At 46.8% G+C, this 26,019-nt stretch overlaps 2 protein-coding genes across 2 annotated transcripts; one reads left to right on the top strand and one right to left on the bottom strand.

The window, feature by feature from the left end:
- Nucleotides 1–9,313: 9,313 nt before the first annotated feature.
- Nucleotides 9,314–13,862, bottom strand: LOC148144937 (uncharacterized). Its single transcript, XM_087975623.1, has 2 exons — nt 13,746–13,862; nt 9,314–10,778 (listed from the first exon to the last, which is right to left on the bottom strand). The coding sequence occupies exon 2, from the start codon at nt 10,374–10,376 to the stop codon at nt 9,639–9,641; it is 738 nt and encodes a 245-aa protein (XP_087831749.1). The 5' UTR covers nt 10,377–10,778; nt 13,746–13,862; the 3' UTR covers nt 9,314–9,638.
- Nucleotides 13,863–23,641: 9,779 nt separating this feature from the next.
- On the top strand, nt 23,642–25,520 carry LOC148144938 (uncharacterized). The gene has a single exon (XM_087975603.1). It carries the CDS (start codon nt 23,968–23,970, stop codon nt 24,880–24,882), a length of 915 nt encoding a protein of 304 aa, XP_087831729.1. The 5' UTR covers nt 23,642–23,967; the 3' UTR covers nt 24,883–25,520.
- Nucleotides 25,521–26,019: the final 499 nt, after the last annotated feature.

Here is a 26,019-nt window from a genome sequence, read left to right on the forward strand (position 1 = left end):
TATACATGAGGTGAATGGCAGGTGTCATTTCCCTCAGGTGGGGGTTTCAGGACTAGGCAGCAAATTTTGAAAGGAGAGAGGAGAAAGGTTTTGAAAAGACTTGAGGCAGCTTTTTTTTTAAATACAGTAGTTCATGTGTGGAATGAATGTCCAGAGGAAGTGATGTTACTTTCAAAAGACATTTGGTTAGTTACATGAATAGGAAAGGTTCGGAGGGATATGGGCCAAACACTGGTAGGTGGGACTAGATTAGTTTGTGAATATATTCAACGTGGACTAGTTGGACTGAATGGTCTGTTTCTTTGCTGTATGACTCTGTAACTGTTCTGTACTTGTCTTAAAAACATTTTCTTGCTTTCTCCCATAAACATCCACTTTATTGTTGCTCAAAACTCAGATCAACTCAGCCTTGAATATATTCAATGACCCCTAACTGCAGGAAGGCATCCACAATTCTGAACACAATTCCTCTTGTCAATATACCACTTGCTTTGCTGATTGCTTGCTGCACCTGTCTGACAACTGGCAGTGACTGGTGTAGAAAGACACTGAGCCCCCTTTCTACATCCACATATCATTCCCTATTCCCTTGTGCCTGAAACATCGACTGTCCTGCCCCTCAGATGCTGTCTGACCTGCTGTGCTTTTCCAGTGCCACACTTACTGACTCTCATCACCAGTATCTGCAGATCTCACTTTCTCCACATCTCAGTATATCACCACTTAAATAATACACTTCCTTTCTGCTCTTTTTCACAACTTCACATTGTTGTACTCTTTCTCACATGTTTTCCAATTGTGGTCTTCTCTACATTGGGGAGACTGAGCATAAACTTGAGAATGGTTTGCTGAGCATCGCAGGCAGGTCCACAGAGGTTGACTGGACCTCCCAGTCACTACCCACTTTAATTCCCCTTCCCCCTCCCTTTCTGAAAAGACTATCTTAGGCCTTATCCATTGCCACAATGAACCAAACAGCAAATTGGAGGAACAACACCTCATCTTCCGCCTGGGCAGCCTATAGCCCAGAGGACTCAACATTGAGTTCTCCAGTCTCAAATAACCTCACTTCCCATTCACCCCCCGCCCCCCCGCCGACGACTCCCTTCTCAGCTCCTCCCCCTCATTTCCACTCATCACTCATGAACCAGATTTATTCCTCCCATTCACCAACCAGGTCAGACCTTTCACCTATCCCCAATTCACCACCCTGCCCCAAGGACACTCTTTATCTGCACCCATCCCCAATCCTGAAGAAGGGTTACCCCTGAAACATCGACTTCTCCACCTCCTGATGCTACCTGGCTTGTTCTTCCAGTCTCCTGCCTGTCTATTTTGCCAATTGCGACACAGACGTGGAGCAACGTTTCCAGAGTCTGTCCACCCCGATTCACTGCCTTTCCTTTCAGTTGCTGCAAGTCAACAACTGAAGCCCTGAATGAAAAAAAAAGAAATGGAAAAGGTGGTGAGAAAAGAGAGTGCCGTACTCACAGATGTTGGACAGAGGAAGGAGATTGCAGTCTGGGGTGAAGCTCAATCTTCATTCAGAGAAACAGGAGCAGCTTCAGAAGCTCATGGTCCAACTTCCGCATTCAGACAATGGGGTGGCTCTGATTGGCAGGAGGACGAGACTCCTTCTGGTCCTCCTGTACTCCCTATTGGTCAATCAAAAGAAGATCGCGCGCCTTTTTGTGCGGACTGCGATGATCATACCCAGTGTTTTTGCTGACACCCGGCGAGCATGCGCATGGCGTTGCTGACACCGGCAAACATGCGCTGTATGCTCTATCGGGATGCTGGTGTTCCTGAGAGATTTTAAGTGTCCAAATGCCAATAGAAAAAAAAGGGTCGAGCCACAATATGTTTTCCCCGTGGTTCGACATTTTATTGCTTTTGCATTTTGTCTCGCTGCTCAACCTTTGTATGTCTTTTACCCTTGTTGAGAGAGTCTCCCCGTGAGCTGACTGTGGGCAGCGCTTTAACCAGTTACACAGACTGAAGAAACATTACACTATTCGCAGAAGGGAGTGACTGTACACGTTTCCTGAGTGTGACCACACTTTCAATTGTTTATCGGAAACACAGAGCCAAAAAGTCACCAGAACTGCGGAGAAGTTGTGGAAATGTGGGGACTGAGGGAAGGGATTCCATTCCCTGTGGGCACTGGAGATTCATCAGCTCAGTCGCAGTGCGGAGAGGCCGTTCTTCAAAAAATTATTACAACATTATTTCCCATTGACAAAAACACATTCACGCTGCCTGATGACCTTGAACGTATACAAGTGCCCTGTCATAATATCTTTGATAATAGCTTTGAACATTTTCCCTATGGCATATGTTAAGTTAAATGGTCTGCAGTTTCCTGTTCTCGGTCTCCCTTTTTGAAGAAAGGATTTTTCCAATCTAAAGAAACCATCCCTGAAACTATTGAGGTTTGGAAAATTAAAACCAATACATTAACTATTATGGGGAGAATGCGGGTAAGTAGAGTTGAAATGTCCATCAGCCATGATTGAATGGCGGAGTGGACTCGATGGGCCGAATGGCCTTACTTCCACTCCAATGTCTTATGGTTTTATTTCACTCGCTAATTTCTCTTTAAGAGTCGAGGATGAATTCCTTCAAATACCCGGGACTTATCAGCTCGTAGTTCCAACAGTTTACTCAGTTCTAGTTCCTTAGTGATTATAATTTTCTTCAGTTCCTCCCTCCCTTTCAATTCTTGATTTACAGCTAGTTCCAGGGTGTTACTTGTATCCTCTCTAGTGAAGAGAAAGTGAGGACTGCAGATGCAGAGGCCTCATTCCTGAAAGGAATGCCCGAAAGGTCGATTCTCCTATTCCTTGGATGCTGCCTGACGTGCTGCGCTTTTCCAGCAACACATTTTCAGCTCCTCTCCAGTGAAGTCAGATTCAAACTCTTTTCAATTCATCTGCCATCTCTTTATCCTCCGTTACTGAATCCCCAGACTCATTTTCTGCAAAACCAACACTTATTTTGTTAACCAACTTTTTTTAAGAAAAGCTGACAAAACTTTCCAACCTGTTTTTATAATTTTTTTTAGCTAACTTTCTAACCCTAATTGCCGTGCTATACTACCTGCATTATTTCTGATATTTTGCCACAGCTCTCAACTCTAGCATCAACTTGTCTGCGTATTCTATTGAACTGACCTTGATTAAGTGTTGCAAAACACACAAGGGCAAATCTTTCCTCTCCAGAAAGTCTTAGTACTTAACACGATAAAATTCACTTTGAAATATTGTTCATCCAAATTTTACCAAGCACATACTACAGATTCAACATCCCACAATGACACCCAGTTTTGTTATGATCTTTAATTCTGAAGAGAAATTTGAATACCAAGTGAGTAACTGGAAGAACTCTTCATTACGTTTTCACATTTTTAAACAAATAAAAATTACCAATTAACTGGAGTAACTTAGCAGAATGGGATGTATGGCCTTAAATTGTAAATCTAGTTTTCTTTACATCCCTGCAAGAGTTCCCACGAATCTTTACAAGAGTCTTGATAGTTCATTCACTTTCTGGGAATAGACCAAGGGATGCAACATCTCTCTAGGATTCACTTGAATCCTTCTCAGGATTCCAAGTATTCCTGGTAATTGTATGTGGGAAAAGATCTGCCACCCTGGCAACCCACAATAGGCCCACAAAAGCAAAATTGGCCAAACTGTACCAAAACACCCAGAATGCCTCAGCAGGGACCAAGCAGGCTGACAAGTGAAACTAAACAGCACTTGCAGACAAGGGAATACCTGTACACTTCAAGCACCCACTAACAATGACAGAGTACCACAGCTATCCCAAAGCCCCGAGGGCAGTTTCACAACCCAGCAAAACCAAAGCCACACAAAGGACAGGTCAGACAGAGAGGCACCAGCAAGAGCATTGCTCCCAGGACAGGACAGTGGAAGTACCTCACCACTTCAGAGGAGACATTAGCACCTGCCTGCGAAGAGGAATGGAAGCTCCTGATCCATCGATACTGTCAGAATGTTGTTTTGTGTAGAGAATTAGGACATTCCTCTGATAACTGTTTTGCGATTAGCATCATTGTAACTAGATTACTCCATTTCCAGCAACAACATTTCACTGCCACCCAGAGAATTGGCTATGAGGTTGCTTTACTATCCAAAGTCATCCTGTCCCTACAACGTGCCCCTGCCCTGAACCCCACCACCCTGCTCCCACTCACTCTGACCACCATTACGGATTACCATGACTGTTTAGACCTTGTCCAGCAGGTCGTTGTCCCGTGCCCTGACCTCTCTGAAACACCTCTAGACAACTCTGACCTCATACTCTATACAGATGGCTCATCCTTCAGGCCCTCAGACCACTGTACACTGGCAGGATGTGCCCTCTGCACTCCTTTCACAGTTCTAGAGTCAGCTGCACTGCCAAATGGCGCATCTGCACAAGCTGCAGAGCTGTTTGTACTTACTAGGGCTTGTGTCATTGCTAAAGGACACACAGCAAACATTTATCCTGACTCCAGATATGCCTTCGGAGTCATCCACAATTTTGCCACATTCTGGAAACAGAGAGGCTTCATCACGTCAGCAGGGAGGCCACTACAACACGCTACGCTAATTTCTAATCTCCTGGAAGCAGCCCTGTTACCCTCAGTCCTAGCAATTATCAAATGCCGCGCCCATACCTCAGCCACTGACCCGGTCGCCCTCAGGAATGCCTCAGCTGACACAGCAGCCCGGAAGTCGCACTGCACCCCACCATCTACATCCTGCAGGCTCCCAGAATAGCGCAGGCCCCAGTATTGCCTGACCCCATGGAGGCTGTGCAAGCTACTCAAGAAACTGCTCCACAGCAGGAAAAGGATAGTTTGGCCTGTATTGGGGCCACACAATCTCCTTCCCTCAACCTGCTAATACACCCTGATGGCCACATCATTTGCCCAAGTGCCCACCTACACACACTGGCCCTAGCAGCCCTCAGCATTGGCCATACAGGCAAGAGGGGCATGATACACACTGTAACGCAGTCCTGGTATGCACCAGGATTCACTGCCGCTGCGTAAGTCCTGCTGTCACAGTGTCTCATCTGCCTGCAGAACAATGCAGGGAAGCCAGTTGCCAAGTACCTGCCAGTTCCTGAGGGGCCTTTCAGCCTCTTACAGATTGACTTCACACACATGCCCCAAAAACAGGATTACAAGTACATCCTGGTCATCAACGACATGTTCTCCAAATGGGTGGAAGCATTTCCCACAAGAAAGGATGATACATGTATGGTAGTAAAATGTCTCCTAAAGGATGTCACCCCCAGACCTGGAGTTCCCAGCAGCATAGAGATGGAGAGGGGGACTCACTCACGGCTTGGCTTGTGACCAGCATTAGCAAGGCACTAGGGATACCACGGCGACACCCCATCCCCAACCAACCCGTCGTCAGGCATCGTCGAGCGGATGAATGGCATCCTGAAGACCACACTGACTAAAACCACCCAGAAAACAGGACTGACCTGGTCAGACGCCTTGCCACTTGCCCTATATGCTACACATGCGCAGCCAAACTGTACAGCTGTGCTCACCCCTTTTCAAGTACTTATGAGTCGGCCTATGCCCACTGCCACCAGACCCCTGACACTCACCACAGACACAGCCCTGCTTCTGACACAAGAGGCCCCACTAGGGTATGTCCAGGCCCTTAGCAGGAGCATTAGTGCTCACACAACCAGGTCAGGGCTGCATTGCCCACACCCCAATCATTGCCCATTCATCTGTTCTGACCTGGGGACTATGTCATGATAAAATCACTAGAAAAAGATTCTCTCTCCCCTCGGTGGAAAGGCCTGTACCTGATCCTGATGACAACCAGACTGCTGTGAAACCGGAAGGATGGCCCGAATGGACACATACCACCCGCTGCAAGAGGGCTCCACAACCTCTGAACAGGGACCACACAGAGGAAGGCACCACTCCGAACACAGAGGATGGATCCAGCTGCTCGCGGCAGCCATCACCATCTGATCTGTCTGACCATCACACTGTGGCTTGCTGGTAAACAGGGCCAAGGGGCAGCACATTTCATAACCCACTGTGATTTTCAGGCCAACTCCTTCCTCAAAATGGCCCATGGGTATGCCCAGCGATTTAATCAGACCCGCTGCTGGATCTGCACTAGGTCCCTGTCCACTCTCACGGGGGGCATTTCCTTAGCCTCAATCCCCTTAAATATCTCTGACATGGTGGAATGGTGCCTGGAACCAGACACGTCCCCTGAAGTTACGACACTCAAAATACCACCAGCAATGACCAAATATGGGGACAACAGTCCAGCCCGCTGGAGGTCTGCGGGTTACCACCTGGAAAAATATAAAGGGTGGTTTTACCCGGCCTACAACCTCTCCCATGAGCCCCCAGCCCTGACCATTGCTGACACTAACACACACGGGCCACCTGCAGGATCCATCTGTTTGAAACACATACAGCCATCTGGATGGGAGGCTGACTGGAGCCGGTGCACTGACTCCCTGCTCCTAACTCCCGCAGCACGCCGATCCGCTGCAGAAGGCAGCATTTTAAACCGACAGGTCCTCAACAGGATCACCCAGAATACCACCTTCCTCACCAGCTGGACAGGGACCCAGACACTCCATCTCCAGACCGACAACGGCACCTATTTTATCTGTGGCCACAAAGCCTACCCCTGGCTGCTGTCATCCTGGACAGGGAGCTACAATGTTGGGTATGCGGTACCATTCATTTATCACTCCCAGTCCCCTCCCTTTCCAAAGCCCATGCCACGCAGCAGACGAGCCCTCGCTGCCATTGAAGCAGCTCTCTACCTGATGTCACCCCACTCTGCAACTTTACACTTACAGGTAGAAGCCCACAAACTCACTGTCACAGTACAGGAGGTGGCAAACTCCACAGCAGACGTATTCGCCCAGCTGAACGTGGACGCTGTTGCCATCTGTACTGTGACTCTGCAGAACAGGATGGCCCTGGACTACCTACTCACTGTGAAAGAGGGCACGCGCAGAGCCTGACTGCAGGGACTGATAGCCCTCATCACTATCATTGCTGGGCTTAAAGCGCTAGCCATGGCTATCCGACTGTGCTGTTCACACCTATGTACAATTCTGTTACCCTCTGTCCCCCTTACCACTCAGCTAGCACAGATCCACTGGGAGAACATCCCTGTCCCAAAAATAGCCTCTCCTGGACCAGACTCGGACACTGAGAGCTATCTGTCTGATACTGAGACCCCCACCCGACAATCCCCCTGGCTCCGGCTACATTGCCCCTTCTCGTCCCTCCCCTAAGCAAAACAAAAAGAAAAGTGGGGGGGAAGTTGTGAAAAAAGATCTGCCACTCTGCCAACCCACAATAGGCCCACAAAAGCAAAATTGGCCAAACTGTACCTAAAACACCCAGAATGCCCATGCAGGCTCGCAAACCAAACCTGACAGCACACACGGACAAAGGAATGCACTTCAACCTCACTAACAATGACAGAGCACCACAGGTATCTCAAAGCCCCAAGGACAGTTTCACAACCCAACAATACCAAAGCCACACAAAGAGCAGGTCAGACAGAGAGGCACCAGCAAGGACTTGCTTCCAGAACAAGAAATGGAAGCACCTCACCACTTCAGAGGAGAAGTTAACACCTACCTGTGAAGAGGAATGGAACCATCGATAGTCAGGATGTTACACTGTGTGAAGGAACAGGACATTCATCTGATAACTGTTTTCCAATTAGCATCCTTGTAACTAGATTACTCCATTTCCAGATACATTGTATATTCCCCATTTCTTAATCAGCCTTATTGTACAGCATTATTATAAAAACTCGTCTCATCCTCAGCTCTTAGAAGAGAAATTCTGATCTACCTGTACAGACTGTCAGTTGTCAGCCTAGTCAGTTTCTCTTCCAGTGACATTGCTTGCAATAAAGTGTTTGTCAATTTCACTTTGAACCACGCTTTGTGATCTCTAACTTATTGGGCAAATTTCTCCGACATGCTATAACAGGGCGACCAGAACTGTACACAGTACTCTGAAAGTGGTCTTACCAACATGATGTCCCAACTCCTATACACAACGCTGTGAACAATGAAGGCAAGTGTAATGAGCGCCTCTTAACCACCCTGTCTACCAATGATGCAACTTTCATAGAACAATGTACCTGAAACCCACCATGTCTCTGTTCTACAACGCAACCCAGGGCCCTATCATTAACTATACAAATCCTGCCCTTCCTTGTTTTAGCAAAATGCAACCCCTCGCTTTTATCCATACCTTTCTCATACACATGCTCTCTCTGAGACACTCACACCCTCTCACAGGCTTCTCCTCCATCACACTCACACTTCAAGCATGCACACACGCAAACAGACACACGCGCTCTCATGCACACACACACTCTCTCATGCATGCACAGGTCTATGGGGTGAATTTGCATTTGCAGATATATTCAATTTTGATCAAAAAGCACACAATCTGCAGGCAGTTGATACATGTAATATTTGTAAATTCCTACTTTGGAAATAGAACCAGTCTGATTCAAGATTGGGATACAGACAGACTCAAACCTCACACATTTCATTATTGTCTGAACTGAGATGAAACCTATTTAAATAAAACCTTAAGTCATCTCGAGAATCTGACTTCAAAGACTTTCTGGGATTTACACATGAATGAACTAAAACTTGCAATCTATTCTAAAAGACAAAAGACTTCACAACAATCTAGGTTTGTTCAATATATCCGATCAGTTGCACGATACTGTGATCTTTTGCTATAAATTCTGTCTTATGATCCTGCTCCACAGCTTCCTAATGAAGGAGTAACGCTCCGAAAGCTAGTGGTTCCAAATAAACCACTATAACCTGATGTGTGATTTTTTAAACTTGATCCAACCCAGTCCATCTCTGGCTCCTCCACATCATTTCTAGTGAAGGCAGCCCACCCCTCCCGGTGCTGCCAGTAAACTTTACAATGCTGATGAAATGACGCAGTACCTGCATTCATGAAAAATTTACAATTTTTAATGATATAGCTACTTATTCACTGCTCCATCAGATACATAACATTGGAAACTTAGTGCAGGAGGCTGAAAGAAATGAGCAGCTTTAAAACAAAAACCTCTTGGAGCTCAAAGCTTTCAATGAAAGTCTGAGCCCGGCAGTAAGTTCAGGTAACCTTTATCAAGACCCAACTTTATTACAGCTTCAGACTCCCCCAGCAAAAACGTGTAGAAAAAGTAGCTTATTTTTTTAAAAACAGATCAAGGTCAAAGAGTACACAGTCCCCCCACCCCCCACTTTCTTTACTATTAGTCAGCACCAAGTTATCCCTTTGTAATTGGATCCTTGGTACAGCCTTAATCCGTAGGAAGTATTGCCTCACTCAGCAATTTCAACCCATACCCTGTATCCAAGTAAGTTTCTCCCTGTTCATTTCCACAGGTGGGGGAGTCAACCAAACTGCTCTGGGTCTGGAGTCACATGTAGGCCACCCGGGTAAAGGATGCAGCTGGGACAACTGAGTGAATCCTTTCCTGCAACGGCAGTTTCCTTTCCTAAAAAGGACATGAGTGATTCAGATGGGGGATCTCACACCCCCGCCCCCAAAAATGGTTTCATCGTTAGATTCCGAACTCCAGACTTCTGACCGAATTCCAATTCCGCCATCTGCCACGACGGGATTCAAACCCAGGGGTCCAGTCGATAATGGGACTCTGCCATTGCTCCTTCAATCCCCCTGCCATGGCATGTGAACTCGCTGGTGCCTCTGCAGGTGGGAAGAGCGGGTGAATCCCTTCCCACACAGAGCAGGTGAATGGCCACTCCCCAGTGTGGACCCGCTGGTGGGCCAGCAGGGTGGAGGCCTGTGTAAAGCCCTTCCCACACTCAGGGCAGCTGAAGGGTCTCTCCCCAGTGTGGACCCGCTGGTGCTTCAGTCTGTCGGAGGAATTGCTGAAGGCCTTCCCGCACTCGGGGCAGCTGAAGGGCCTCTCCCCCGTGTGGACCCGCTGATGCCTCAGCAGGGCTGAGGAATTGCTGAAGGCCTTCCTGCACTTGGTGCAAAGGAACGGCCTCTCCCCGGTGTGGACCTGCCGGTGGGTCAGCAGACTGGAGGCCTGGGTAAAGCCCTTCCTGCATTTGGGACAGCTGAAGGGTCTCTCCCCCGTGTGGACCGGTTGGTGCTTCAGCAGGTCAGAGGAATTGCTGAAGGCCTTACCGCACTCTGTGCAGGGGGACGGCCTCTCCCCGGTGTGAGTGCGCTGATGAGTCTCCAGGGCAGAGGGGAAATGGAAACTTTTCCCACAGTCACCACACTTACATGGTTTCTCTACGGGGCGGGATCGCTCAGGTTTTTCCATGGCCAAAACTACCCACAAAAATGTGTAGAGCCCCTCCCTGCCGTGAATCCCTCTTTCCAGGCTGTATAACTATTTCTGGCTCCACACTCAGTGCACTGCAACAGTACGGTCTCTCATCCAGTCCCACTGATTCTGAAAACATACAGAAACAGGAACCAAAAAGCTTTGCTCCTTCTCACTGGATCACAGTCGAAAATTGTTGCGTTCCCAATGGATTGAGTGACTGTCCGACATTGACATCAAAGTGAGGACTGCAGACACTGGACACTCAGTGTCGAAAAGTGCGGCGCTGGAAAAGCGCAGCAGGTCAGGCAGCATCCGAGGAGCAGGAGAGTCGATGTTTCAAGCATAAGCCCTTCATCTGTTGATTTTGAAACTTCCAAATTCAGATCTTCAAATAATCTGTAAAAAGAGATTACAAAAATCATCACTGTCAGTGCAGGGTAGAAATTCAGAACAAGCAATTCTACTTTCTGTGGAATATTCTTTTCTTTTGTTATTCCACAAAATTGAAAGCACCATCCCACTCTCTCTCCCTCTCTGTTCTCACTTCGCTCTAACCAATTCCCCTGAAGGTGCTGATTCAGGATCTTACAGGGGCAGAAAAGCAAAAACATCAAGACTGACATCTCTCTGAATTTTGGATAACTCCACCTGAAAGTTGATATCTTCCCCAATATTGGAATACTGCTGAGACTGAACAGGCCTGATTTTGGGAAACAAATACTGTGTCAATTCAGGGTGAATCTGCAATGCAGCTTCTTGACGAACAATGAGACACGAAATGGTTAACATCCCCAGGAAGGGGGAGAAAAGGAGACATCAAGGTATTGACACCGACACCAGAGAGAAAGTTAACATGCCGATCAGGTATCCAGAAACAATCTAGGCCCGTTTGCCACCACTTGGCCTATTTTCCTTTAACACCTTCCTATTCATATACCCATCCAGATACCTTTTAAATGTTGTGATTGCACCAGCCTCCACCATTTCCTCTGGCAGCTCATTCCTTACACACACCGACCTCTGAATGAAAAAGTTGCCCCTTACGTCCCTTTTAAACCTTCCCTTCCCCACCCCACCTGCCCACCCTGAACCTATTACCCTTACATTCTGGAGTATCCCACCTCAAGGAAAAAACCTTGACTATTTACCCCATCCATGCCTCTCATGATTTTATCAACTTCAGCCTCCAGCGCGCAAGGGGAAACAGCCTCAGTCTGCTTGGCCTCTCCCTATCACTCAAACTCTCCAACCCTGGCAACATCCTTGTAAATCTTTTCTGAACCCTTTCAAGTTTCACAACATCCTTCTGATAGGAGTGAGACAAGAACTGCACACAACCTTCCAAAAGTGGCTATGGTTCTGCTGAACAATGGCAATTTAATTCCAAAATATTAATTTCTTCATGAGAAGGGAATAATTGGCAATGTAGCTGTAAGAGGCTTCTTGCGGAAGAGTGAAGAACTGAGTGAGAGAACTTTCTATTAAAATGGAGAGGAACAGAGGTGATTCTGAGACTGGGGACTTAAATCTAAAGCAAGGAAATTACAATGGCAGCGGCGCAAACAGGCCACAACAAATTAAGGAACATTTTTGAAAGAAATGACAAACATTTAAAGAGCACCTGGAGGAACTGCAACAGTTGTCCATTCCTGCCTGAAAAAATAAAACACAGAAGGTGACACAGCCACGGCTAACAAGGGACATGATGGATAGGACTAGATTCAAAGGAGTGGTGTACAAATTGGCTCAAAATAAAGTAGCAGATCTGAAGACTGGGAGCAGTTCAGGTTTCAACAAAAGGATTGGTCAAAAGGGGAAAATGGGATATGTGAAGAGGAAAAAAAATAGAGAAAACAATAACAATGAGAACAGGCAAAGTTCTCATGTGGAACAAAGAGATGGCAGACCAATTAACCACATATGTTGCTTCTATCATAAAACACAGGTAACATCCCATGTTGGGGAACACATGGTCCAATGAGAGCAGAACTGAAGGAAATGAGCAGTTGTGGGGAAGTGGTGTTGGGGAAACTGATGGGATTAAAAGTTTACAAATCCCTGTGCTGGTAATCCACACCCCAAACTATGGTCCGAGGTCATGCAATTGGCAAATCTTGGGCTGATCATGGCAGAACTGTTTAATGGTAAGGTCCTAGGGAGTGTTGCTGAACAAAGTGACCTTGGAGTGCAGGTTCATAGCTCCTTGAAAGTAGAGTCACAGATAGATAGGATAATGAAAAAGGTGTTTTGTATGCTTTCCTCCATCGGTCAGAGTATTGAGTACAGGAGTTGGGAGGTCATGTTGCAGCTGTACAGGACATTGGTTAGGTCACTTTTGGAATATTACATGCAATTCTGGTCTCCTTCATATCAGAAGAATGTATGAACCTTGAAAGGGTTCAGAAAAGATTTACAAGGATGATGCCAGGGTTGAGGGATTTGAGCTATAGGGAGAAGTTAAACATGCTGCCGGTTTTCCATGGAGAGTCAGATGCGGAGGGGTGATCTTATAAAGGTTTATAAAATGATGAGGTGCATGGATAGAATAAATAGACAAAGTCTTCTCCCTGGGGTGGGGTAGTTGATAACTCTAGAACATAGGTTTAGGGTGAGAGGGGAAAGATTTAAAGGAGATGTAAGCGGCAACTTTTTCACGCAGAGAGCGGTAAGTGTATGGAATGAGCTGCTGGAGGAAGTGGAGGAGGCTAGTGCAATTGCAACATTTAAAAGGCATCTGGATGGGTATGTGAACAGGAAGGGTTTGGAGGGATATTGGCTGGGTGCTGGCTCAAGTTATCCCTCCTCCTGCATTGAATTTCAAATCCATCTTCATCACGTCTTTCCTCCACTCTTGGCGTTCTCTTTTCTCCTGTCTACAAACTGAAAATAACATCAACACATCAATGCTCTCCTGGTCACTGCGATCTTGGAAGTATCCAGTTTCTGTTCCAGCTCCACAAATGATCAGATTCATTCACCTCAAATTCACAGTCCGCCTTCGTGTCATTCTAGATCTCTCTCTCTCTCTCCCACTCCCTTTTCCTGTTTTAAGGCCACACAGACCAAGTTCAGGGCCAGGTCTCTCAGAGTGAAATGAGGAAATTCTAGTTGAATGACACCAACTGTCACTTCTCTCCCGGAAATGACAGCTGATGGTGCCCTCACCAAGATGGCCGCCCGCGCTCCCCGCCCCAAGCCAACATGCGCCTTATCCTTACAAAGATGGCGCCCTGTTACCCGGGCAACACGAGAGCTCCTTCGGTGGTGAAGTGGGCCTGGGTAGGTTTTATTCGCGGCCTGAGGCCTCCCCCTCGGGGTTTATAAACTCCCCAGTCTCCCTCCTCCCGCGGTTTCCAATCCTACCCTGTCTCACTGTCTCCTCTCCCCGGGATGTTTCTGAAACCTGGTCCTGTTCTGAAGGAGGATCCCCGGACCCGAAACACCTCCTCACATTCCTCCCGACACGCGCTGCCGGACCTGTTCAGCTTTTCCAGCGGTTTCTGTTCTTGTTCCTTCAGCCGCCGGCGCCATTCCTCTCCCACACTCAGTAACTTTACCTCACCGCACGCATGCGCACTGCCAGGGGCCCATAGAGAGGTTTCTCGATCGCATGGGATCGTGGGAATTGAAGGCGCCATTAATGTCGTGAAATCCAGTATCCCATATGCCTTCTTAACTGTCCTATTCACGTGTTAATGAAGTTAATGAAGAAGGGCTCATACCTGAAACGTCGATTCTCCTGTTCCCTGGATGCTGCCTGACCTGCTGCGCTTTTCCAGCAACACATTTTCAGCTCTGATCTCCAGCATCTGCAGTCCTCACTTTCTCCTGCTTAATGAAGTACACGTCAGGGGTAAATCATTCATCGATTTTAGATTTATACATTGAGTGGAACACTACAGGTGTTTAACTCTAAACTCTAGTTCCAATTCAGTGTCAGTATAATCGCTTTTTATCTGCTCTAAAATAAGCACCGAATCAATGCTCTCCATATGACCCTTCTTAACGTTGATTTTCTTTAGTTTGCAGATTCCAACACTCTGTTTCAATAATTTATTAAAATCTACTTCTGGTACATGTGCGTCACTGGCTGGCCAGCATTTGGTTCTCTTTGAGAATGTGGTGGTGAGCTGCCTTCTTGAACCATTGCAGTCCAAACCCTGTACGGTGACCCACAATGTCTTGAGGGAAGGAATTCCAGGATTTGGACCAGTGACACTGAAGGAACTTTTCCAAGTGAAGATGGTGAGTGGCTTGGAGGGATACTTGCAAGAGGTTGTGTTCCCATGTATCTGTTTTCCTGGTCCTTCTAGATGGAAGTGGTTGTTAGTTTGAAAGGCAATTTGTAAGGTACTTTGGTAAATGTTTGCAGTGCATCTTGTAGATACTACACACTACTGCTTCTGAACAGTGGATATGGTACCAATCAAGCAGGCAACATTGACCTGGATGGTATGAAGTGTTTCAAATACAGTTGAAGCTGCAACCCCATCCAAGCTAGTGGGGAGTATTCCATTACACTGCTGACTTGAGGCTTGTAGAAGTTGGAACAGGTTTTGGAGAGTCAGGACGTGCGTTACTCACTAGAGTATTTCTGGCCTCTGACCTGCTCTTGTAGCCACTGTGTATATATGGTTCATCTGGTTGAGTTTCTGTTCAATGGTAAACCCTAAGGATGTTGATTGTGGGGTATTTAGTGACAGTAACATTGTTGATATCACAGGTCAGTGGTCAGATTATCTCTTTTGGGGATGAGTAATTCTGTGACATTTGCATGGCATTCATGTTACTTGCTACTCATCAGCCCATTGGATATGGTTAAGATCTTGTAGCATTTCAAACTGAACTGCTTCAGTTTGTGGGGAGTTGTTTATAGTGCTGAACATCTGCAATTATTGCGATATCTCCACTTCTGAACTTATGATGGAGGAAGGTCATTGATGAAGATGGTTTGGCCTATGAACTCCTGCAGAGTTGTCCTGAAGTCGAGATGACTGACCTCCACAAATCATAGCCATCTTTCCATGTGCGAGGTATGACTTAACAATTAAGACATATAAAACTAATTGAAGGAATAGGTATGAGACAACCTCTTCAGGGTGTCTCCAGGGCAGGTTTTTCTGTTCACGAAACAATCTGATAAATGTTGACATTCATCAGCCTTTTGATCTTGGCAGTTTCCTTTCTCTCCAACATTTGTTTCACGTTAGCAAGTTGAATTCTTCTGCATTTTTCAGGAAAATGTTTTACAGAAGGTAACATTCTTAATATCTGTGTAATATTCCATGGGAAAACTCGATAGTCCACCAGTTGGAGAAAATTTCTTGGAAAAGGTTTGTCAAATGCCCTGCTTCCACAAGACCCAGTGTTCCCAAATTTGAAGTACTTATAACAGCCCCTTTATACTTTCCAGAATTCCCATGATAGGAGACATGTGCCACTTGTAGCCACCACAAATCTCCTGAAACTGGGTGCGCTACAAAAGTCCAGCAGGAAGATTATCAGTAAAAAGGTCTGGTTTCAATCACAGAGTTATAGACATCTAGAGACATACTGCACGGAAACAGATCCTTTGGTTCAACTCATCCACGCTGACCAGATGTCCCAAGCTGATCCAGTCCCAAATTCCAGCCTTTGGCCCATATCCCTCCCAGATGCCTTTTAAATATTGTAATTGTACCCATCTCTACCACTTCCCTGGCAGCTTGTTCCACACACACACACACACACCACCCTCTGCATAAAAAAATTATCCTTGAGGTCACTTATTCCCTTCTTGCTACCACAGTACCTCCCCTCTGTTCCCCACCACCCTCAGCACCCCCTGTCCATCCACAGCGCCTCCTGTCCATTCCCACCCTGCCACCCACAGTGCCCCATGTCCATTTCCCTCTCCCCACCCTCTGCCCACCCATCCATCCTCTCTCTCTCCCCTCACCCTCCGCTCTCCATCTCTCTGTTCCCTGTCTATTCTCTCTCTCCACCAATTCACTGCTGCCCATTCTTCCACCGCTCCCACCCTCTCCTTGCCACTCATTCTCTCTCTCTCCAACCACCCTCTGTCCCCGTCCATTCTCTGACTCTCCTCACATTCTGCACCCCAGACCATTCTCTCTTCTGCCCCCCCCCCAACACTCTACCCCCATATTCTCCCTCTCAGACCCTTCCCCCCATTCTCTGGGTCCCCCACGCTCAGCCCCGCAGCCTTTCTCCCCCCCAAGTCCTTCTCCTCTCCCTCACCCTCTGCTCCCCCGTCCATTCTCTCTCTCTGTTCTCCACAGCTCCACCCAGCCCCCGTCCATTCTCTTTCTGTTCTCCCCAGCCCCACCCTCTAGCCCCCATCAATGAGAGGAGGGAATCTGGTTGGTGGCTGGGAGGAGGAGGAGCTAGAAAGCTTATTTGAAATTGAGTTCCCCAATGTTGAGTCCTCCCAACTCACGCAACCAGGGCGGAAGATGGGATGCTGTTCCTCCAATTTGCAGTTTGATTCATTGTGGAAAGGGAGGAGGCCAAAGATGGTTATGGCAGAAAGGGAGTGGGAAGGGGAATTAAAATGGCTGGTGACTGGGAGGTCCAGTTAGCCTCTGCGGGCCCAGGAACGATGCTCGGTGAACTGTTCCCCAAGTCTCCCCGATGTAGAGAAGTCCACAATTGGCAAAAACATGGCAAATGAAGTACCACAATGTTAACAACCCGAGAATGCAACTTTAAAAAAAGGGTTTTGTGATTTACACATGAAAGAAGTGAAACTATCACTGTATTCTAACAGATGAAAGGCTTAACAGACAATCAATTTTTCAATGTATAATTTCAGTTACATCACACTGCAACTTTTTGCTATAAATTCTGTGTTACGATCGAGCCCTCCACAATCACCTGATGAAGGAGCGTCGCTCCGAAAGCTAGTGTGCTTCCAATTAAACCTGTTGGACTATAACCTGGTGTTGTGTGATTTTTAACTTTGTACACCCCAGTCCAACACCGGCATCTCCGAATCATAAATTAGTCCCAGCTACCTGTGTTTGGCACATATCCCTCCAACAATTTCCTATTCATGTACTTGTCCAAATTTCTTTGAAACGTTGTTACGGTACCTGCATCCTTCCTCTGGACATGTATTCCACAAACAAACCACGCTCTGTGTTTTTTTTTAAATACTGGAGCCCCTCATGTCTTTTTAAAATCTTTCTCCACTCACCGTCAAACTTTGCTCCCTAATCTAGAAACCACCCTAGAGAAAGAAGACCTGCCGTTCACCTCATCTATATCCTTCATGATTTTATAAACCTCTATAAGGTCACCTCGCAACCTGCTGTGCTCCAGTGAAAAAGTCCCAGCCTATCCACTTAGATGTAGTTAGATTCATATCCAGTTATGAATTGTTCAATGCTGGTGCAGGCTCGAAAGACCAAATGGCCGAATTCTGTTCCCAGTTCTCTTACTGTGTCCAGGACAGCAAAAGACTATAAGACATAGGAGCAGAAAGTAGGCCATTCAGCCCATCAAGTCTGCTCCTACCATTCAATTGTGACTCATAGGTTTCTCAGTCCCATTCTCTTGCTTTCTCTCCATAACCCTCGATCCCCTTGGTACTCAAGAACATATGTCTCAGTCTTAAATGTACTCAGTGACCTAGCCTCTGCAACCTTCTGGGGCAATGAATTCCATAGATTCACCACTATCTGGCTGAAGAGTTTTATGTTTATCTATGTTCTAAAAGGCCTTCTCTTTACTCTGAGGCTGTGCCCTCGGGTCCGAGTCTCTCCTACCAACGGAAACATCTTCCCAACGTCCACTGTGTCCAGGCCATTCAGTATTCTGTGTGTTTCAATTAGATCTCTCCTGAGTGTGGGCCTGTTAGTCAGCATGAAGCAGAACCTTCAGGATGAGGTATAACAGGGATTAGGTTTGGCAAATGGAAAGAGAGTATGTGGGATGGAGATTTTCAGCTTCTAGGGAATAAGAGAGGAAAGAGAGTTCATTATAAATTAGAATTGTTCAGGTGGGCCAATGGGCCAAGGAGTGGCAGATGGAGTTTTATTTGAGAAATGAGAGGTGTTGCATTTTGCAGCTGTATAAGACATTGTTTAGGCCACTTTTGGAATACTGTGTTCGGTTCTGGTCTCCCTGCTATAGCAAAGAGGTTGTGAAACTTTGGAAGTGGTTGGAGAAGATTTACAAGGCTGTTGCCATGCTTGTGACCTACAGTGAGAGGCTGAAGAGGCCAGGGATATTTTCCCTGGAGAATTGGAGGCTATGGGGGTGATCTTATAGATGTTTATGAGGGGCATGGATAGGGTAAATACCCAAGCACTTTTTCCCAGGGTAGGGGAGTCCAAAACTAGAGGGCATATGTTTGAGGTGAGAGGGGAATGATTTAAAAGGGACAAGACCGGCAAGGTTTTCATGCAGTGGATGGTACATGTGTGTAACAAACTACCAGATAATGACAACATTTAAAAGGCATCTGGATAGGTACATGAATAGGAAGGATTTAGAGGGATATGGCTCAAATGTGACTCGGTTAATTTAGGATATTTGGTTGGCATGACAAGCTGGGCCGAAGGTTCTGTTTCCATGCTTTATAACTCTAATCAGCTTTGCTGAAAGCAGAAGAGTCATAGCACTTTCAGAGCATCTTTCAAAGATGTTTTGCCCTTACTGGGAGCAATAGACAATGGGTGCAGGACTAGGCCATTCTGCCCTTTGAGCCTGCACCACCATTCAATATGATCATGGCTGATCATCCTTAATCAGTATCCTGTTCCTGCCTTATCTCCATAGCCCTTGATTGCACTATCCTTGAGAGCTCTATCAACTCTTTCTTAAATGAATCCAGAGACTGGGCCTCCACTGCCCTCTGGGGCAGAGGATTCCACACAGCCACCAATCTCTGGGTGAAGAAGTTTCTCCTCATCTCTGTCCTAAATGGTCTACCCCGTATTTTTAAGTTGTGTCCTCTGGTTCGGCACTCGCCCATCAGCGGAAACCTGTTTCCTGCCTCCAGAGTGTCCAATCCTTTAATAATCTTATATGTCTCAGTCAGATCCCCTCTCAGTCTTCTAAACTCAAGGGTATACAAGCCCAGTCGCTCCAGTCTTTCAGCGTAAGGTAGTCCCGCCATTCCAGGAATTGACCTCGTGAACCTACGCTGCACTCCCTCAATTTTCTTTCCTCAAATTTGGAGACCAGAACTGCACACAATACTCCAAGTGTGGTCTCACCAGGGCCCTGTTCAGCTGCAGAAGAACCTCTATGCTTCTATACTCAATCCCTCTTGTTATAAAGGTCAGCATGCTATTAGCCTTCTTCACTACCTGCTGTACCTGCATGCTTACCTTCATTGACTGGTGTACAAGAACACCCAGATCTCTTTGCACTGCCCCTTTACCTAAATTGATTCCATTTAGGTAGTAATATGCCTTCCTGTTCTTGCCACCAAAGTGGATAACCATACATTTATCCACATTAAACTGCATCTGCCATGCATCTGACCACTCACCTCACCTGTTCAGATCACCTGTAATCTCCTAACATCCCCCTCACATTTCACCATGCTACCCAGCTTAGTATCATCAGCAAATTTGCTAATGTTATTACTAACACCATCTTCTATATCATTAATATATATTGTAAAAAGCTGTGGTCCCAGCACTGATCCCTGCGGTACCCCACTGGTCACTGCCTGCCATTCCGAAATGGAGCCGTTTATCACTACTCTTTGTTTCCTATCAGCCAAGCAACTTTCAATCCAAGTTAGTACTTTGCCCCCAATACTATGCACCTTAATTTTGCTCACTAACCTCCTATGTGGGACTTTATCAAAAGTTTTTTGAAAGTCCAGGTACACTACATCTACTGGATCTCCCTCGTTCATCTTCAGAGTTACATCCTCAAAAATTTCCAGAAGATTAGTCAAGCATGATTTCCCCTTCATAAATCCATGCTGACTCTGACCTATCCTGTTACTACTATCCAGATGTGTCGTAATTTCATCCTTTATAATAGACTCCAGCATCTTTCCCACCACTGAGGTCAGACTAACTGGTCTATAATTTCCTGCTTTCTCTCTCCCACCTTTCTTAAAAAGTGGTACAACATTAGCCACCCTCCAATCCGCAGGAACTGATCCCGAATCTATCGAACTCTGGAAAATAATCACCAATGCATCCACGATTTCTCGAGCCACCTCCTTCAGTACCCTGGGATGTAGACCATCAGGCCCCAGGGACTTATCAACCTTCAGACCTAACAGTCTCTCCAACACCAAATTCTGGCAAATATAAATTCCCTTAAGTTCAGGTCCTTCAGCTACTGTTACCTCAGGGAGACTGCTTGTGTCTCCCCCAGTGAACACAGATCTGAAGTACTAATTCAATTCTTCTGCCATTTTTTTGTTCCCCGTAATATATTCCCCTGTTTCTGTCTTCAAGGGCCCAATTTTAGTCTTAACCATTTTTTTGCCTTTCACATACCTGAAAAAGCTTTTACTATCCTCCTTTATGTTTTTGGCCAGTTTACCTTCGTACCTCATTTTTTGTCTGTCTATTTCCTTCTCAGTTATCCTCTGTTGTTCTTTAAAAGCTTCCCAGTCCTCCATTTTTCCCACTTATCTTTGCTATGTTATACTTTTTCTCTTTTAACTTTATATGTTTCTTAACTTCCCGCATCAGCCATGGCCACCCATACCTCCTCCTGGGATCTGTCTTCCTTTTTGGAATGAACTGATCCTGCATCTTCTGCATTATACACAGAAATATCTGCCATTGTTCCTCCACTGTCATCCCTGCTAAGGTATTGAACTTTGGCCAGCTCCTCCCTCATAGCTCCAAAGTTCCCTTTATTCAACAGAAATATTGTCACTTCCGATTGTACCCTTTCCTTCTCAAATTGCAGATTGAAGCTTATTGTATTATGGTCACTACTTCCCAATGGCTCCTTCACTTCGAGGTCCCTGATCAATTCTGGTTCGTTGCACAGAACAAGTTACAGTGAAATCTTTAATTTGTGGGACAGCAACTGAGTGAATGAGTACATCCAGAATTTTAATGGAAAGTGGGAATTCATTGCACTGTGGGGATGAAGTGCTTTAAGGTTTACCGGCAGTAAGTAAAGTGTGCTGAGTGGGGAGCTGAGTGAAGGGTTAGGTGGGTTCTTGTTTTAAACTGCTCATTTCTTTCAGCCTCCAGCATTGTATTTCCACTGCTGTCCATCAGAAGGAGTGAATCAGTCACTGTTATTATTAGAAACCTTACGGTTTTCAATACCTCATTGTTTCCTGAGCATTTTAAAGTTTACTGACAGCAGCGGGGTTTGGGCCGTATTCACTGGAAACGATGAAGCAGACAGATAACACACATACGAGAGGGCAGGGTGGGACTTGTCTTTTGATTTGGTGGAAGATGGGAGGTTCTGCGCGCTGTGATCCGTAGCAAACACGACTGCAGTAAATCATTCAATCTCTACAGTGTGGAAGTAGGCCATTCAACCCTTCTGAAGAGCATGCCATCCCGACCCACGCCCACCAGCTCCCTGCCCTGTCTAGTAGTTTCTGCTGGGGGATGAGACTCGGCCATAAAATTAGGAGGAGTAGATTTAAGGTAGAGATGAGGAGGAGCTGTTTTTCCCGGAGAGTAGTTAATCTGTGAAGGGTGAGGGTGGATTGGCCATGCTACATTGCCCCACATGGTCCAGGGATGCGCAGATTAGGGTGGATTCGCCATGTTAAATTACCCATAGTGCCCAGGTATGGGCAGGTGAGGTCTATTCGGGGGGTAAATATCGGGCAGGAGGGGAAGGGGAATGGATGTGGGTGGGTTACCCTTCGGAGGGTCGGTGTGGTCTCATTGGGCCGGGTGACCTGCTTCTACATTGTGCGGATTCTCTGAAGGGAAAGGATTTTTGCAAACTGCGCAGGGCAGTGCGGGCCGTTAGTCCGGAGCAGGCGCAGTGCAGAGCCGCCGTTCGTCCCGACCCTTCGTCTCGTCACGACCCGTCTCGTCGGTCGTCGCTCGACACTTGCTCCTCCCACTGTCCCGGCCTCGCTCCGCCCTCTCACTCTCCTCTTGTCCCCGCTGCTCGCCCCTCCCCTTCCTGTCTCTCCCTCCGCCGCCTCGACCCAACGATGACGTCACAACGCGGAAGTGTCACTGCTCGGTTCAGAGTAAAACCCTTTCGCTGGGCAACTCTTCAATCTAAGACGGAGAAAATCTGTTCACTGGTAGCAACTGGAGTGAATCCTGGGAGGGCGCAGACTCTGCAAACTCAGGTATGTGTCTTAATTGCCCGGGTGAGGAGGGACAGAGGGATAGGGTGGGGCTGTTTTCCCCAGCCCGCGCCAGAATCTTAGGGTAACCTTATAGAGGTTTATAAAATCATAAGGAGCATGGATAGGGTAAATAGACATGGTCTTTTCCTTGGGGTGGGGGAATCCAGAACGAGAGGGTGATTGGTTTAGGGTGAGGGTGGCGGGGGAGGAGGCGTGGAGATTTAAAAGAGACCGAAGGAGGCAACTATTTCACGAGGTTTGGGCGGGTGTGAATGTGTGTACGGAATGACCTGCCAGAGAAAGTAGTGGAGGCTGGTACAATTACAGCATTTAAAAGGCATTTGGACGGGTGTATCAATACGAATGGTTCAGAGGGACAGGGAGCACGTGCTGGCAAATGTGACTAGATTAATTTAGGCTATCTGGTCAGCACAGAAGAGTTTGACTGAAGGGCCTGTGCCTGTTTCTGTTTCTATGTGTATATGACTCTGGCTTTCCACTAACGTTTGCCACGTCTGTGTGTTCAGTTTCTCTCTCTGGTGTCGGTGTTAATACCTTGGTGTCTCATTATGCTCCCCTTCCCAGGGACATTAACCATTTCTTGAGGTTGTTCCTCAAGAAGCTGAATTGCAGATTCATCCTGAATTGGCACACTTTATTTTGCTTTCCAAATCAGACCTGCTCACTGTCAATATTATGCCAATGACGTGAAAGATATTAACTTTCAGGTGGAGTTTCAGAGACGTTTTTGCTTTTCTGCTCCTGTAAGATCCTGAATCGACACCTTCAGAAGAATTAGTTAAAGTGGAGTGAGAACAGAGGCGGGGAGAGAGAATGGGATGGCGCTTTCAATTTTGTGGAATAATAAAAGAAAAGAATGTTCTCCAGAAAGCAGAATCGCTTGTTCTGAATTTCTACCCTGGACTGACAGTGATGACTTTTATATTCTCTTTTTACAGCGTTTGAAGATCTGAAGACAGAGGTTTCAAAATCAACTGTAACATCAACTCTCCTGCTCCTCTGATGCGACTTGAGGTGCTGTGAATTTTCAAGTGCCGTGCTTTTTGACAGTGACTCTCCAGAGTCAGCAGTCCTCACTTTGGTGTCAATGTCTGACGGTCACTCAATCCATCAGGACCACAAGGATTTTTGACTGCGATTCTGTGAGAAGGAGCAAAGCTTTTTGGTTCCTGTTCGAGTACATTTCCAGTATCAGTGGGACTGGATGAGAAACCTACTGTTGCAGTGCACTGAGTGTGGAGCGTGTAACAGCGATACTGCCTGATAAGAGGAAATCATGGTGCGAAGGGTCTCTACATGCGTTTGTGTGCGGCTGAAGCTTCGGCCATGGAAAAACCTGAGGAATCCCGCACTGTGGAGAAACCATGGAAGTGTGGTGACTGTGGGAAAGGCTTCTATGTCCCATCTGCCCTGGAAACTCATTGGCGCAGTCACACCAGAGAGAGGCCCTTCAGCTGCCCTGAGTGTGGGAAGGGCTTTACCCAGGCCTCTGCCCTGCGGACTCACCAGCAGGTCCACACAGGGGAGCGGCCGTTCCCGTGTCCCGAGTGCAGGAAAGCCTTCAGCAGTTCCTTCAACCTCCAGACACACAGGCGACTCCACACTGGTGAGAGGCCGTTTTCTTGCTCCGAGTGCAAGAAGGCATTCAGACATTCCTCTGACCTGCTGACCCACTGGCGGGTCCACACGGGGGAAAGGCCCTACAGCTGCCCCGAGTGTGGGAAGGCCTTCAGCAATTCCTCCCACTTGCTGACTCACCAGCGGGTCCACACGGGGGAGAGGCCGTTCACCTGCCCCAAGTGCGGGAAGAGATTTAGTCAGGTGAGCAACTTGTGGAAGCACCAGCGTCTCCACACTGGGGAGAAGCCCTTCAGCTGCCCCGAGTGCAGGAAGGCCTTTAGCAATTCCGCCACTCTGCTGACCCACCGGCGGATCCATTTGGGGGAGAGGCCATTCCCCTGCACAGAGTGCGGGAAGGCCTTCAGCAATTCCTCCATCCTGCTGAGACACCAGAGGGTTCACACAGGGGAGTGGCCCTTCAGCTGCCCTGAGTGCAGGAAGGGGTTCAGCGATTCCTCCAATCTCCAGACCCACCAGCAGATCCACACTGGGGAGAAGCCCTTCGGCTGCACAGAGTGTGGGAAGGCCTTCATCCGCTCCTCCCACCTGCAGAGGCACCAACGAGTTCATGTGCCATCGCAGGGTGATTGAAGGAGCAACAACCGAGTGCCATTAGGGACTGGACTATCAACCCAGTTCCTGGGACTCCTGAGTTTGAATCCAGCCGCGGCAGATGACGGAATTGGAATTCGGTCAGAAATCTGGAGTTCAGAATCTGATGATGAAACCGTTTTTAGGGTGGGGTGAAATTGCTGAGTGAGGCAATACTTCCTCCAGGTTATGGCTGTACCAAGGATCCAATTACAAAGGGACAACTTGGTGATGACCAACAGTAAAGAAAGTGAGGTAGGATGGGGGGTGTGAGAAGTATGCGCGCTTTGACCTTGAGCTGTTTAAAAAGCAGCTACTTTTTCTACACCTTTTTGCTGGGGGGATCTGAAGCTTTAACAAAGTTGGGTCACAATAAAGATTACCTGAACTTACCGCGGGCTCAGACTCTCATTGAAAGCTTTGAGCTCCAAGAGGTTTTTGTTTTAAAGCTGCTTATTTCTTTCAGCCTCCTGCACTAAGTTTTCAATGTTGTGTATCGGGTGGAGCAGTGAATGGGTAGCTAGTATCATTAGAAATTGTAAATTTTTCAGGAGTGCAGGTACTGTGTTGTTTCATTGGCATTGTAAAGTTTACTGGCAGCACTGGGAGGTATGGGCTGTGTTCACTAGAAACGATGTGGCAGTGCCAGTATTGGACTGGGGTGGATAAAGTTAAAAAATCACACAAGACCAGGTTATAGTCCAACAGATTTATTCGGAAGCACGAGCTTTCGGAGCGCCGCTCCTTCCACAGGTAGCTGTGGAGCAGGATCATAAGAAACACATCTTATAGCAGAATTCATAGTGTCATGCAACTGATGCCTTTTAGAATGGGTTGCAGGTTTCGGTTCATTAATATGTAAATCCAAGAACAACATCTAAGTCCTGTTCTTGAGATGACTTATGGTTTTATATTTTTTTTTAAAAGTGACATCTCAGCTCACACAATACATTAAAGTTGTGAGGTTCGAGTCTATCAGTATCCCAATCTTGAATCAGACTAGTTCTGTTTTTAAAGTAGGAATATATAAAATATTACATGGATCGACTGCCTGTAGATTGTGTGCTTTGTGAGCAAAATTGAAAGTATCTGCAAATATAATTCTGCCAATACAAATTCACTCCATAGAGTTGTGTG

The sequence above is a fragment of the Chiloscyllium plagiosum genome, unplaced genomic scaffold, assembly GCF_037043375.1.
Source record: "Chiloscyllium plagiosum isolate Xiang-an unplaced genomic scaffold, Cpla_swu_hap1 HiC_scaffold_27, whole genome shotgun sequence".
Classification (NCBI taxonomy): domain Eukaryota; kingdom Metazoa; phylum Chordata; class Chondrichthyes; order Orectolobiformes; family Hemiscylliidae; genus Chiloscyllium; species Chiloscyllium plagiosum.